Source organism: Centropristis striata, chromosome 9, assembly GCF_030273125.1.
Source record: "Centropristis striata isolate RG_2023a ecotype Rhode Island chromosome 9, C.striata_1.0, whole genome shotgun sequence".
In the NCBI taxonomy this organism is placed as follows: domain Eukaryota; kingdom Metazoa; phylum Chordata; class Actinopteri; order Perciformes; family Serranidae; genus Centropristis; species Centropristis striata.
Genome location: NC_081525.1, coordinates 23851014 through 23866121, shown reverse-complemented (window position 1 = coordinate 23866121; position 15108 = coordinate 23851014). Strand labels below are relative to the sequence as shown.

The 15108-nt window shown below is 39.1% G+C and overlaps 1 protein-coding gene across 2 annotated transcripts in view; it reads left to right on the top strand.

Moving 5' to 3' along the window:
* sgip1a (SH3GL interacting endocytic adaptor 1a) overlaps positions 1 to 15108 on the top strand; it is an 89225-nt gene that overhangs the window by 43470 nt on the left and 30647 nt on the right. For both annotated transcript variants that reach the window (XM_059340544.1, XM_059340545.1), the window contains 8 exons: positions 3715 to 3778; positions 5793 to 5817; positions 6549 to 6611; positions 7095 to 7158; positions 8070 to 8251; positions 12021 to 12032; positions 13643 to 13664; positions 13765 to 13849. In XM_059340544.1, coding sequence (XP_059196527.1) covers positions 3715 to 3778; positions 5793 to 5817; positions 6549 to 6611; positions 7095 to 7158; positions 8070 to 8251; positions 12021 to 12032; positions 13643 to 13664; positions 13765 to 13849 — 517 coding nt within the window. The remainder of the gene's footprint in view (positions 1 to 3714; positions 3779 to 5792; positions 5818 to 6548; positions 6612 to 7094; positions 7159 to 8069; positions 8252 to 12020; positions 12033 to 13642; positions 13665 to 13764; positions 13850 to 15108) is intronic.

Below are 15108 nucleotides of genomic sequence, written 5' to 3'. Positions count from 1 at the left end.
CTTCCGACAGATGCCTCACCAAGATCAGTTGGAGGGAAACTGTCAAGCCACAGAGGAAAAAAAAATCTTTTGTCAGGATTCACGGAAATTAAACCTTCAATACTTTGGGGAAAAAAATGATCTCAGTTATGGGGAGGAAGTGTCTGGATGTGAGCACATTTTCTTTGTATCTGTAAAATACAACAGAATGACCAAACAACACATAAGTACTCACAAGCACCCACACAGACAGTGTGATGGTTCCAGCACTCTCCACACAAAAGATTCTTCATAGATACTCAAATAGTGCCGCTTACTGAAATACGTTGTCACAAAAATTCATGCGGTCTTCTTTTTTCAGTCGTGATATATAATAGCTTAAAAACCAAAAACAAATTGATATACATAATTTTTTATTTAAATTTTTTTATGGGATATTTTAGATTTTTAGTTTTAATTACGTTTTAGTTGACGATAACTAATGACTAACGATTGTCAGGCATGTTTTTTTTACCTTTAATTCCACACAAAAATATAATATTTTTCAACAAAATCTAACTTCTTTCCTCCTTCTCTAAGTAAAGACTTTGGTAGCTTTTATCGAAACAGGTGCGGCTTCCTAACACCTGATTACCTGTGGTGTCCATAAATATTTATCAACCTCTGTTTGTTGAGGTGCGTGCATGTCTCTGCATGTGCTCTTAAAATGTCTGCTGGAACATGTGTGTATACCTTTGTGTATATAGGGATAAGCCTTTGTATTTGTGAATGTGCCATCATTGTGTGCGTACTGTATGAATGTGAGTGCTTTTTCTTGAAAGTGGGACATTTATGAAGCTAGGTGGACTAGGTTAGAAGAATCAATAAGAGAGTATTTCTGGGTGAGAGCAGGCTTTTTTCGATCGATTTCCCAATTAGGCTGCAGCCATGCTGATGTAGCAACAAAATAGTATCAAATGTAAGAAATGATGTTTTTAATTCATGAGTGAAGTCACTGGTGTTGAATTTGAGTAGCAGATGCATCTCAAGAACAGGATCATGGCGTGTGTGTGTGTGTGTGTGTGGTGTGTGTGTGTGTTGTGTGTGTGGTAGCAGCGGCGGCATCAGGTTCCTGCTTTGAGGCTCAGTGTGTACCTGCATGCGGTATGAGGAAGAGGCAGGCTGGTCATGAGATGATGTGACGAGTTCACGAGCAGAGAGGGACGAAGAAGAATGAGAGTCAAGGAATTATCAGAAAAGAAATGGAGGGGGACAACTGGGCTTTTATCTGGGGTAAGAATAAGCCGAGAGCATTTGAGATTTGGCATAATTGTGTAGTACAATTAAGAAAATTAATCATGCTTACTCTGTATGAGAGCTGGAATTAACTAGAGATAAATTGTGATTCAACTTCCTCCAGGGAAGAAGGCATGACTAGACTTGATATCTAAACATTGAGCGATTTAAGTGAAATGTAAGATAAAATAGTGCTATAATGTAAGCCTCTAGTTCATTCAATGCTATTTGAGCTGATTTTGTCTAAACTATGCGCTGTTAACATCTGTTGTTAATTCACTCCAGAGTACCTCTTGATAGTGTAGTAACTTGTTGTTGAAAATAATGATGTGAAAAGAAAGAACACACCAACTATACCTGCAAATCTGTGGTGAAAACTACATTTTCACTTTGTTGACTGAAGAAATTAAAGGTGAAACAAGGGCTGAAATAGGATGTTGTGGTTTTTTATTTAGGTCAGACTACTTCTCCTTTTTCTTTGTATGATGCATTTCTCCTGCACTCAACTGGGGTTGGATTTGCATGCCATCCACTTTCCTTCCTAGGCATGTCACGATATAAATTTTGACTTAAAATCAAATTCTCAAAATCTTAAAAATCAATTCTCAAAATCAAAAGCAATATCAGCGGAATTGAATATTTGACGATGTGGCTACAGTATGGTGCAGTCCAGAAAAATATGGCTGCTATATCACTAGGGATGGGTACCGAATTCGGTACTTTTATAGGTACCGACCGAATTCCGTCGGTACTACCGAGTACCGATTCATGTAAAATCAAACGGTACCATGTTTCGGTACCTAAACGGCGTTAACTTTAAACTGATCATTGATTTCAACCCGTTTTCATTTGACGTCTTTGATTAACAAGCGTGCTGACGATCGCACTATTTTTTTAAATGGATTTACCTCCTCGTCTGGTCCTGTCTGCTCACCGCGGCCGCTAACTGCTGCCCTCTTCCACCGCGGAACAGAGACCAACAGCCGGCTCTAGGTCTTCTAGCCGCCAGCTACTATCTCTCCAATGTCTCTACCCGGGCTTGGCCTTCGTCTGCCTCCAGATTAGACCTTCCTTACTCCGTTTGCTCTCTCCATTCATCCGTAGACTTTTCATTAGCAGCTAGAAGCTAGCTGCTGCATCTCTGGTCCTCCGCTAATACTCCGATCTTCAACTCAGGAATATTACCTGCCACTTAACTCCAAACTGCCTTGCTGAAATTAAATCCCTCGGACTCCTGCGTCATCCTCGATATGTGCACAGAGCAGCCCGACTCAACTTTGTTTATTCCATCATGCTATGCCCACAATACTGTCTGACCGGTGCTGCGCCGCACAGCTACGACGTCATCACAACAAAACACACGTGCACTTGCAACTTTTTTTTTTTCTCCTCCGTGCTTTGCCACCTGAGAGCTCCTCTGCATTCTTTAATAACACTGCAACCTTCATGTTACAAAATGCATGTTCACTCAACAATAAAGCACTGCTCATCCTGGATTTTATATTGTTTTGATATATTTTTTAAAGTTTATATTTTGAGAAATAAATATGTTACGCAAAAGTACCGAAAATTGGTACCGTTGAGTACCGGTACCAATTCCCAGGTACCGGGTATCGGTACCGTATCGATTCAAATGTGAAAGGTACCCATCCCTATATATCACCATGTAACATATCGTTTTAAAGATGAATGACAATCGTGCATAGAACCAGTGATCTGTTGATCTTTACGAATCACGGCTAAATAGTCTAACAATGACAACAAATAAAGTGTTTAAATCGGAGATTGAATTGAATCGTGACCTTTTATATCGAAAGTCTAATCTAATCAAGGATTAACCAAATCATGACACCCCTGTTCCTTCCAGGATAAAATGTAGTGTTTGTTTAAAGGCTCTGTCCAGACTTTGCGCTTTTTTTTGTACTGCAAGTTTTCTTGAGGCTCAAAAACATTTTCACACTTCATTGTTGGTCAGTGAGCGACTCCATCGGAACAGCTGGTGATCTGATGCGTAGGTCAGAGCCACACTGTCATGTGGAGAGAAGGGACAGCTGATCACATACTCACATGTTTTTTTGTAGCATTATGGATTCAACTTTTGTATATTATTAGCTATATGACCTACAAAAGGTTCTACTGTGCTCCACATCTCTCTTAGTTATTCTTGTTCAATTCTTGCCGCATTGATTTTTGCAGTACTAATGATTTTTCCAAGGCTGTCTGTCCATCTGTGATGACCATGACTACATTTTTAGTTCTAACAGTGTTTGCCTTCACAGTGATGCAGACAGTCACTCAATAATACATAAAAACATCAACTTTAATCTCCTGGATGACAGATGCAGCACAGCTGACCCCATCTACCCTTTAACCCACCCACAGACACCACCTTTTAGTCATGCCTTTGGTGTCTCTTCATGCAATAATTTGCCCCCTTTTCTTCTTTTTTTCTCTCCTCAGGATTGAAAAAACGTACCAGGAAGGCCTTCGGGATACGGAAGAAAGAGAAGGACAATGACTCCACGTAAGTCCTGATACTGAAAATGTGAACAGCAGAGAGCTAGCTGAAACGTCTGATAAGTTATTTTAAGATGGAAAAATAAATGTATGGCAACACCTCGTACCTATAGCGCTGCATTATAGCAGAAAAGATTTGATTAAATAAGAATGATTACAGGATTAAGTGTAGCTGTTTCATTGACCACACACAGTTTAAGAGTCTACCTGTCAGTTATGAGCCACAGTGGTATAGTGTGTATTGTATTAATGGATTCGTAATGAATCCTTAATGACATGTCATTATGGTTCTATGGAATAATGCATACTTTAAATAGCCAGTACTTGTGATGTTGCATGTTTGCATACAGCTCATGTTTAATCTGTCATATCATGACAGAGATGATCTGAAATTATGCAAACTAGTGCAGTGCCCGTTCAAAACGTGCCTGTTTGGAACCGGATGGTTGCTTGGCTTCTTGTATTGTTACTTGCAGCTTTCTAGAGAATCACTCATCCAAACAACTTCACACTCAACACTGAGCTTCCTTGAGTCAGCGTTTAGTCAGAGAGGGCTGGTCAAAATCTAGGTCATTTCATATCTCCATAAAAATATATATCACAATATAGCATGTTTTTCTTGTTATTCAGAAGTAAATATTACGTGTAAGAAATAAACATATTATTGTACTCTTGGGGGTGTTAAATACTTGATCAATTAAAATTAATATTTTTTCACCTAATTAAAATGGGATGTTTCAATGCACGATTGATGCGAGGACAGACTCCTTTTTCTTTGTATGCTGCCTTTCTCCTGCTCTCAACTTGGGTTGGATATGCATACTATCCACTTTCTTTCTTACAAGATAAGATAATAAATATACAACATACTTGATCAATTACTGATTATTTTACTCATTAAATTAATAACCTTAGTGCAAAATTTGCATAACAGTTTCAAGTGAAATTATAGAGAATAAATAAATCGATAAACATACACATTCATTTGTAAACTCACCGGCCACGACATTAGGTACACCTGTTCAGCTGCTTGTTAACACAAATATCTAATCAGCCAATCATGCATTTAGGCATGTAGATATAGTGAAAATGACCTGCTGAAGTGCAAACCTTGTTGAATATATGCCATGAAGAGTTAGGGTGGTACTGAAGGCAAAAAGGGTCAAAACTAGGACGAACAAGGTGTACCTAATGTAATGTCCGGTGAGTGTACATCAGATTTTCTACGAAATTTGAGTCCGTAGATGCTTGTCATTATTAATTTAGACTATGTAATTGTGTATTAGATATCTAATTGTTTTATTTCATGACTATAAAATTTGACTGATAAATCAACATATTCAGGTTGTCGCCCAGCCCTATCACTGATATTTGAAATGTGACTTTACTACAATAGCATCTCTGGTTGCTCAAGTCTCTGTTTCTTCATTTGGTCTTGAATTTATTGTAGCGATCGACAGAGCCATCTCTGTCGATCTGCTTTACCCAGCCTGGCATTAGGCAGTGTAACAGATAATCAGGGTCCCTTCTCAATAGACTGCATATACAATGCTCAAAAATATGTCCCCAAGATCTCAAGAGCTCGGCCTTGAAACTTAACTTCCTTAGGTCCTCAGCAATACACCCGCCTCGTGTGAAGCTGATCGGATTAACTGTTGTTGACGAAATTGAAGGACGGACAGACAGACACAGACTTATTTCCATTTTTGTTATATATGGCAGAATAAAGAAAAGACATAATTAGATTACTCATTAAGTACTTGCTGAATCTCTTTTTCCTTGGGTGTTTAGCCAATTTGTAACTGTGCATAGACATATTGTAAAAGGTTTGCGTGCTGTAATATCTGTGAGTGAATCAGTGTGTGGGTATGGTGGAGTGAAAAGGTTTTTCTTTGAATACCCCTATTAAATATTTCTGCTCAACTAATTAGCAAAGCATTTGATTTAAAAATGAAGAGCTCACATGTTAAGCGATTTCTCTGCTCTCCTTTTTTTCTCTCTGCTTCTTTAAAATCTCGCAGGGGGTCCCCAGACAGAGAGAGTGGTGTAAGTAACATACAATATTTAATATATATCAGCTGATTAATTCGTTTTTAAATTACCATTCACTCTACATGTGTATTACTCAAGGAAATCAAGAGTGATGACTGTCGGTTCATTATTTATTTTTTGTGTTGTTGTTTTTTTGCACTTGCCAGGAACCACAAGAGGTTGAATCGGTACTGAACTCTAGTCACTAGTACTTTGGAGTAGATTGTTTTCTAGAATAGTTAGAGTTAGAGCTTTTTATAGACATCCCAGTACATTCTTCAACTCATCAGGCCGCTTCACGTGTTGCTGTTTCAGCCATCGTATCATTAGCAAGCTCTCTGAGGAGGCTTCAAGAGAAAAAAACAAATTAAAAGGGCAACAGGATATCCCCCTGAGTCCTCTTGGGGAGCTGAAAGAGACCTAAATCTTGAAATATTATCCAGCACTGTTGGACAATTTGCAGCATGTTGGATAATACCAATATTCATTATCATTATCAGATCATTAGTGATCAAGCAGAGACAACATATAAAAAATTAGGCCCTGTCAGAGGAAAATGGGGAAACTGGGAAAGTCTCACATGACATGACATTCGGAATATACAGTGTCAAGGTTTAGTAGTATATTATAGTTCCACTGAACGGTAGCTAATACAGAAACCCATTCAGTGGTAGCTCAGCTGTGCAGAGTATAATTTACCTTCACTGTCTGGTGGGATTTTAATCAAAGTGTCTCTCTCCTCTCAGTCTCAGAAGAAGACCAACGGGGCCCCTAATGGCTTCTACGGAGATATCGACTGGGAGAGATATGTAAGTGTTAGGATTATGTTTTTTTATGCTAATATTAAGCAGTGTTTCAAGCTGGTTGCCACCAACTCACTGTTTTTTTTTGTTTTCATCTGGACTAAATGAGCTATTGATCCGTATTATTGTAAAATCAATGTGTTATTGACATATTTGTGAACAGAGCATGTTGAAATTGGTTGCAGATAGTAAATGATGACGATGGTTAACTATTATCTTTTGTAAAATTATATTGCTAACATTTAATCCCCTGGTTATACATGTCAATATGCTTTTGGTCATGTTTAATTAAGCAGGGCACATAGTTTTTGTTATCACTGGAAGTGCAATTATTCATCTGAATATGTCAACTGGAGCTTAAACTTTAGCTTAATTAACTCACGTTATTCTTTGAAGCAACTGTCTCCTAGCATTTAACAGGCATGCAACTAATATCATAGCACTGTGACATTTAAAGAGATTTAAACTGAGTCACTCTTTGTGTTTCAGAACTCTCCTGAGGTGGATGATGAAGGCTACAGCATCAGACCTGAGGAGGAGTCAGAAGAGGGAGATATCCTCTGCAGTGCTTGATTTTTGTCATTTGACAGAATTCATTTCTTATTTTTCTCTGCCAAGTTACTTTGTCTCAGCGAAAAATTGATTGCTTCCATTGTTAGTGCAGGATTTGTTAAATCAGTGCTGCCGAGAGGGGATCAGTTTGTGTCGTTCATTTCACTCACGGGGAAATGAACTTCATCCCCTCTCAGATTCTGCTGAGGCTGCCAAATCAATTGGGGGAAAAACAAGATAATCAGATATCCTCATGTTTTACAGAGTCACCCACACACACAAAAACAGACCTATAATGATGATGTCAACTACTTATCAAAGTATAAAAACATCCAATTAAAAAAAGATCGAAATGAAGGTAACAAGGCGCAGCACGTAACACAGATATGAGTCATTGATTCAACCAGACGTGAACAGGAAGTTTTTAGAGAAGCCTCATAACCTCATTGTGAAGAGTGGAAATATCACTCTAATCAATACACTGATTCCCCAGACTGCCGTGTTGTTTGTTGTGATGGTGCTTCTCTATTCATCCCTTTGCATTTACCTCTTCTGTGGGATGAAAATTTGATCCAATGTAGAGGTACATGCACATGCAGTCAATATTTGTATTGTGTTGTGGTTAGAATTACCCTACCTTTCAGTTCATTTGCAGATGCAACAGTAATATTCAGGTTTAAATTTTTAACTTTTACTCCACTTTATCAGCCATGCAGAGAGTTTTTTGCTTGTTTGTTTGTTTGCAAGAAGACAATAAGTGAAACTCTATGAAATTAAATAGATTGATTCATGGGTATGGACCTGGGCAGTTTAACACACCTGACACAATCCCACGTTATCAATATTGTAATTAAATTTGTGTAAATGGACTGTTTGAGGAGAAGAACTTTGCTTTCCTTGACGTCCCAATACTTCACCCTACCACCAAAAAGACCAACTTCTTTTCCTCTGATGAGTCAGAAGGAGAGGAGGACCACAGGAAAAAATTCAAAATCAAGATCAAGCCGCTCCCAGCAGATCAAGTAGTGTCGGTGCCCTCGGTCGACGAGCTCAAAGCCTCCATAGGCAACATAGCCCTGTCCCCGTCCCCTATGGTGAGTAGCTCTAACGTCACTGGCCTCTCACTGCTGGCTTTCATTAACAGGCGGCTGTTTGTTAGTGTTTAGATGGTTATAATGAGCACTCCTGCTTCTCATTTTCACCCTTTCTTTAACTGCCTTTTAACATCTTTAATTGTATAGTGATGCATGTGTGTTTGTCACATGTTTTTTCAATTAGGATTCTGCATGATCTTGTGATTGCTAGTATATACTGAGCTACAGTCTTTTTCTACTATATTTATTCTGCTTTATCCCACTGTTTTGTTTTTGCTATTTACGAAGACAGAATTATTTTGTTTTAATGAGCCAGTTCGTAGCAACAGTACGTAATGTCTCTAGTTTGAACCCCAGACTGAAATCATAATCCGTGTCCCATGTCCATGTCCTGGTGGTGAGGGAGACCAGCTCATTTATGTGATAGTTTGAATTCCACACAGTTAATTTGTGATACTTCTGCTTTTTAGCCGGGTGTCATTTAAAACAAGACAGCGGTCCCGCCACGACCGAGGCCACAGAATAGCATGGTGTGAAACTCTTGATTGAAGTGATGCAGTTTAGTCCACAAGTCCAAATTCAAGCACACATCCCCTTCACATAGCCTGTAATCAGCAGTGGGACTTCAAAACAAGCCTTTGCCTCCCCTACCTACCCATAAGTCCTATCCTTCCTCAGTGAGGGCAGTTAGCTTAGGTGTCTGCGTTGAATAATTCAGGTAGGAAAGTGGGCACAATGAACCTGTGTGCCGGTCTGCTGTACAGTGAGATTGCTTGTTGTCATTTGAGCTTCTGGACTCAATAATTTAATCCAGCCGCTGTGTTTACCTACTGACTCTGTTAACCTGATCATGTGTGAAGGTCTTTCCATGCTGATATTGCTGTGTTCACGTGCGTAGATAGTTTGTTTTTTTGCCGTTTTGAGCTTTTTTTACTCACAAATATGACCCTGAGGTCATTAATCGATCAACAGGAAATTAATCATCAACAACAGAAAATTTGCTGGTTGCATCTTCTGAGATTTGAGAATGTGATGCTTTTGCGCTTGACTTGACTTTTTTTCTTAGAACAGGAAAAGTTATCTGAAATCAGTTTCTCGCTACATCTTCTTGAAATTTAATAAATGCAGCCAAGTCACCTGAATGTTAACAAAAGTAATAACATTGTTATCACTGGCCTGTAGCCATGATTACAAAACCGTCACCGTCACCTTCACCAGTTCAAATTAGCATCAGGTTTGCCTGAGCCCAGCTTTCCCCTCACACACATAAATTAAATGACTCACCAAGTCGATCCCAGTCCCTGGCAACTCTGGGTAACCCTGGCTGTGGACCGACAATAAAATGGTCTGATGAAAAGAGGAAGAGAGGCCAAATTGTAACAGGCCTCCAAATGCAAACACTGCTTCATTCCACTTATTTCTAGTTCTTCCTTTTCCTTGAAATAATCCAGTAAAACTTTATTCCTAGCCTTAAACATTCGGCCGTTATTCTCAAAAACAAGATTCACACTTGACAACACCCCCCAGCCATCTGAATGCCATTGAGATTCCCTCCACTAATAACTGAGGCTCTACATTTCAATGCTCTTGACTTTTTTTTAAACCTGAAACTCATAACAAGCATTACACATACCTAGATATGAAGTGTTGTATCCAGCGTACGCCGTGATCTTAATTTCTATGGTAATATTGGGAATATTCTGCATGAATAATGTATACATACACAAGCTTCTAAGAGGGGCATGATGATACAAGTAGGCAGCTTATTTCACAAAGAGCCAGGATTCAGTGTTCACAGCATGTTAGGAGGAGTGGTGGGTAATGTGGAGGTGGAGGGATACTGGAGTACGATGCCTGCTTTATCTGTCTTTAAATGACACAGGTGCTTTGCTTTGCCAGTGCTAATATACTTTCCCTACTAGTCTGATAACTATTCCTTCACTTTCTTCTTTTTATTCTCTCCCACCTCTTTTCTTTTGCTGCCCTTAATGATGTTAACCTCTGTAGAGGAGTCCGGTAAGCCTTTGCTTTGCATGCTGTTTATGTGTTTTTGCTCACTAGAATTTGCTGTTCATTGTTCAAAATACCTAGAAATGGCTTTTGTATACCAATTGTATTATTGGCCCAGCATTTACAAGGCAAATGTCCAGTATTCCAAAGTTTTTCCTTTGGTGTGAGTGTCTTTTAATTGTGGATTTAATATTTGGGTGGATGACTGTATGTGCATGTGTGTCATTGCTCAGCACTTTTATGGCACATGTTGATTTGTTTGCCTTGGTACCTTGGAGTACAAAAGCGCTGTCTTTCAAGTTGTTTTCCGCTGACTAAGGCATCTTAAATCTGATTTTAATTGGTTCTGGAGTCTTGAGATTCCAGCTCTCAGTCCAAATGACGACTACAAGCAGGAGAGGAGGCGGGGAAAAGGCCAGGGACGGAGTTAAAGATGTTAGAAACAAAGAAAATTAGGTCTTAAAGCCCATATTATTTCTCCCTTGTCTCATTGTCTACCATTATCTTAAACAGAAAGGCTTGTTTTAAAGCAAAAATGCATTATTCATATTTTATTATATGTCCCATTACTGTAGGCAGGTCTGCACAGAGTCACTGTACAGCCCAGGTTGACTGTTCAGATACGAGCTAAAACTGAGCTAAAAAAAAAACCCCATCTCATTAGAAAAGCAAATAGGCAATATTAAGTATAAAAAATGAAAACAAAAAAAGCTGTTGCTCTGTTTCTTTTAAATTTTCTGATTTCAAATGCATCACATAGTTATTTAGAGTGATCTATTTTTAACATTAGCTTTATCTATACACACTTATTGTATGTTAAAGACAAATGTTTGATGCTAAAAGGTCACAGTGTGTGACTCTGAACGCTTCCTGTTTACAAACAGCACAGAGAAGACGATTGGATATGACAAACGCTATTGCGCTGCGTCCTGCACCAATTTAACCAATGAAATGAGTCTCTTCCACTAACATGTCCCGCCCCCTTGTTGCATCACTTTAATCACTCACGGCTCACTGCACAACTGGAACGAGCTCAGGAGTGAGGGATGCAGGGGAGAGAGGGCTGATGGGAGATGGAGGTGATGCAGGCAGATGGAGAGATCTCAGCAGCAATGAATGAGACCAGGAGTGCACATGGGAGACTGGAAGGGAAAACAAAAGGAAACGTAAAAGGATAAGAGGGGGGAAAAATGCCCTTTTTTTTTTTTTAACAAAAATGATCAAATAAAGGCACGGGGATAGAGATAGAAGATAAAATGAGGGCAGGAAGAGAGGGAAGTGATTTAAACAGCTCCACAAGCTGTTTGGATGATGTCCAGTCACAGGTCCAGTCAGCAGGTTCACAGATGACACTAGAGATTTAGGCAAATATCCTTTTTTTTTTTTTTTATCTGAAGGCCTCGGATTGCTACACTTTCTTTTTTCTCACCATCAACAGAAGACTGGGATTCGGGTGTAAACACAGACACACAGATCAGGTTGAATAAATTGTCCTCGGCTGTTTCCTTATACCCACTCGCCCTATTATCCAGGACTTATTGAGCTGTTTGAAGTCATGCTATAAAATCCTTAAACCACATGAGGCTGCACAAGAAACTTCTCACACAATCTAAGACAGATGAGCACGTTATCATCCTCATCCCCAAATCTGAGCGAAGGGGCCAAAATTCTTCTTCTCCTCATGTATATGATGTCTTCTTTACTGATTTGTCACTCTCTGACCAGGTGTCTCTTCTCTCTTCCTTTTTGCTGGTCACAGAGACGTAGCCCGGTAAGTGTCCTTTTCTTCCGTCTCCCTGGGGTCAGGCTTGAAATATGTCACATGCTTCTTGTACCCTTTTGCTCCTCACCCTGTCCTTGGAGTTGGCTGAATGAGACTGAAAATGCGTAGGTGGGTTCAGTGGCTGAGGCAACGGGTCAAAACTGTTAGATAACTTGTTTTGACGTTAATATTTAAACATAGAAATAAATATTTGTTTCCAAAATGCTGAAGATCACTTGTTTGCTTGTTTTTTATCTTGAGTGTCTCCATGCTGGGTCTCTGTAGTGGGAGAAGATTTGCACTTTTGACAGCTGGACCCTTTGATGTCTTATTTCAGTCACTCCCCATCATCGTGTCTTCTCTTCTCATCTGCTCCTCTCTCCTCCTCCTCTCTCTCCTTATCTTCCCTCTGCCTTTCTCGGCCTCTTGTATCCCTCACATGGTGAATTCATACATACGCTCAAACACACACGGGTGTTTAAGATCACAGCAGGAGAGGCAATATTTTTGAAGTGTTGTCTCTCCAACGACAGAACTAATTTCTCTTTTAACTTTCAACTTTATCATCTTCACACCTTCTCTAGTGCCTGGGATGCCTTCATAAGACTTCAAAAACAAGTTTTGAGAGCTTTCCAATGTTCTTTTTTTTGGCTTTGACACCTCAAACCACTGCTCACAGCACAGTTAGCTCACTGCAAGCAGCAGTTGCTGTTTTCTAACGTGAACCTAACAATGTTATTGTTATTGAATCCTGGAGTTATTCATGGGAGTAAATCACAAAAGCTTAATTTAAGCTGTATCTCTAATGGCAGAAATTGTGCTGATGCAGAGGTGATTTGTTAAAACACTGAACCACATTACTGAATGTGCAGTGTTCAATGTAAACATATATCTCGTATTAAAAGTCATCAAAGTGATCACTGTCATGCAGATCAGCACAAGCATATCCAGTGTTTTACCTCAGGGATTTGTACTACAGTTGGTAGATACACACATTCTGTTACTTAAATGCACCTGGACATAGACATGTGATCAAATTAAAATACAAAGTTAGTAGTTAAACACTGCAGAAAGTATTTCCATTTTGGGGGTGGCTTTGTGGCCTAAGGGGTTTAGGACCATGGCCTGCAGTGTTCCTGGTTTTTCAGCTGGTGACATTTGTAGCATTTCATTCCTCATCTCTCTCCTCTCATTTCCTCTCATGTCTCATGTCTACTGTCTTTATAAAGGCAAACATCTTTCTGTAATACAACCTTCCCTGTACTGCAGTGTTTGTGTATTATTAATGCAAGATCTTGTGTAGCTTGTAGCTGGCCATGTAGTTCTACAGGTCTCATCCGATTTAGGCAACTTGTGGCTGAAGTTCACTCAATGTTCTGTTTAAACTATACAGCTTTTTATATTAAAACAAAAAGGTGTATTTTTTTTGACTGCCGTAAATTGAGATTGTGTGTGTTTTTTACTGTATTTGTAGCTGTTGTACGTAGAAGGCATGTAGGATGTTGATTTTAGTAGCATAAAAAACAAATATTATTAGAACAGATGCAACATTTGTTATTGACTGCTGTTTTACTGTCTTTGGGTTTTTACATTTTACTATCATCTCTTTCATGTTACAGGGTTTGAAACGAAACACATCCAGTAAGTATCAGTGTTGTTGCACTTGAGGGCTGGGTTCACTTTTAATGATGGTGGATTACAGAGAATGTGATGCAAGCATCTAATTTAATTATGGTTTCAGGTGAGGAGATTGCCAGACCGAGACGTATCGTCCCTACTTTACCCACTGTGGCCCCTACACCAGCTCCAGCACCACATCCCCCCAGGTATGAACCTCACTGGTTCCTGACATGAGACAAGCCACTGTCACTTAACATAAAAGTGCTACGGGTTTCATACTGTACGTGGCTCTGCTTGCTTCACCTGTCTTATGGCTTCATATACCCTTTCTGTATGCCTACTCCTTTGCATTCCTAAAAAGGAATGGTTTCATTTGGACAGGCTCCATTTGCCTGTTCTGTATCATTAAAAGATAAACCTTTATGTTGGAAAGTCAGTGCAGCAGATCTGCATTGCACTGCATTATTTTGGCACACGATGCAAAATGCAGTGTACGAGCTAATGGAGGCAATGGTAGAGGTGATGATCTCGGCAGCTTACTGTAATCACAGTCATGACTTAAAGTGTAGTCATTTATTTGTGTTAAAATGTAACTTGTAGCTTGATTTCTATCAGGAACTGTATGTTAATTTTCATTATTGAAGTGTCACATTTTAAGGTAATTACCTTTTTTAGAGAGTGTCCTCGTAGACCATTGCACGTCTTTTTAAGGAATTTTGTCAGTCCATCCAGCCATGATTAATTCTGTCATGGTTGGATGAACTGGGGATTAAAGTTACATGAATTAGCAAACTTTATAAAAACAGAATGTAATGAGTTGCAAAACTTTGCAACCTACATTCAATTAAATACAGCCCAAAGACAAGATACCTAATCCTCAAACTGGGAAACTTTTGTTTTTTAATAAATATATGCACTCAAATGTAATGCATTCTGTTTTTATTTTAAATTTTACAGCATCCCAACTTTACGGATCAGGGGTTGTATTAGTGATGTGAATCTGGATTTTTCTTTAAATTGCATCACTTTCACTTTCAGTATTTTTGATACTTCTGGTTAAATGTCAACGGCGTGCAATGTCACCTCCTTTTGTTGTCTCACTAAAACCTTCTGCAAACGACTTAAAAGTTTCTGCTGCAGCTCTCTACTTTGCTTTCACTGTGAAAGATCTCTTACTGGGAAGTGGAGTTACTTCAGTATTAAATAAAATATGTATAACAGCCATCAGCAAAGCTGATATCATGAAAAAAGGGGAACTTCTATGATTATATTTGGAGTATTACCCAAAGGTGTGAGATAAACATGTGCTGTTGTGCTTCTAACATAACGGCTGATAAACAAAACAAGATTCTGTTTAGATTTTTAAAACCTTTGCCATCACACAAAAACACAAGAAGTTTGAGATAAAAATTGTTTATTGTGCTAGAGGGCCACTTGAGGCTTCAGTGAATCTGCAGAGCTGTCA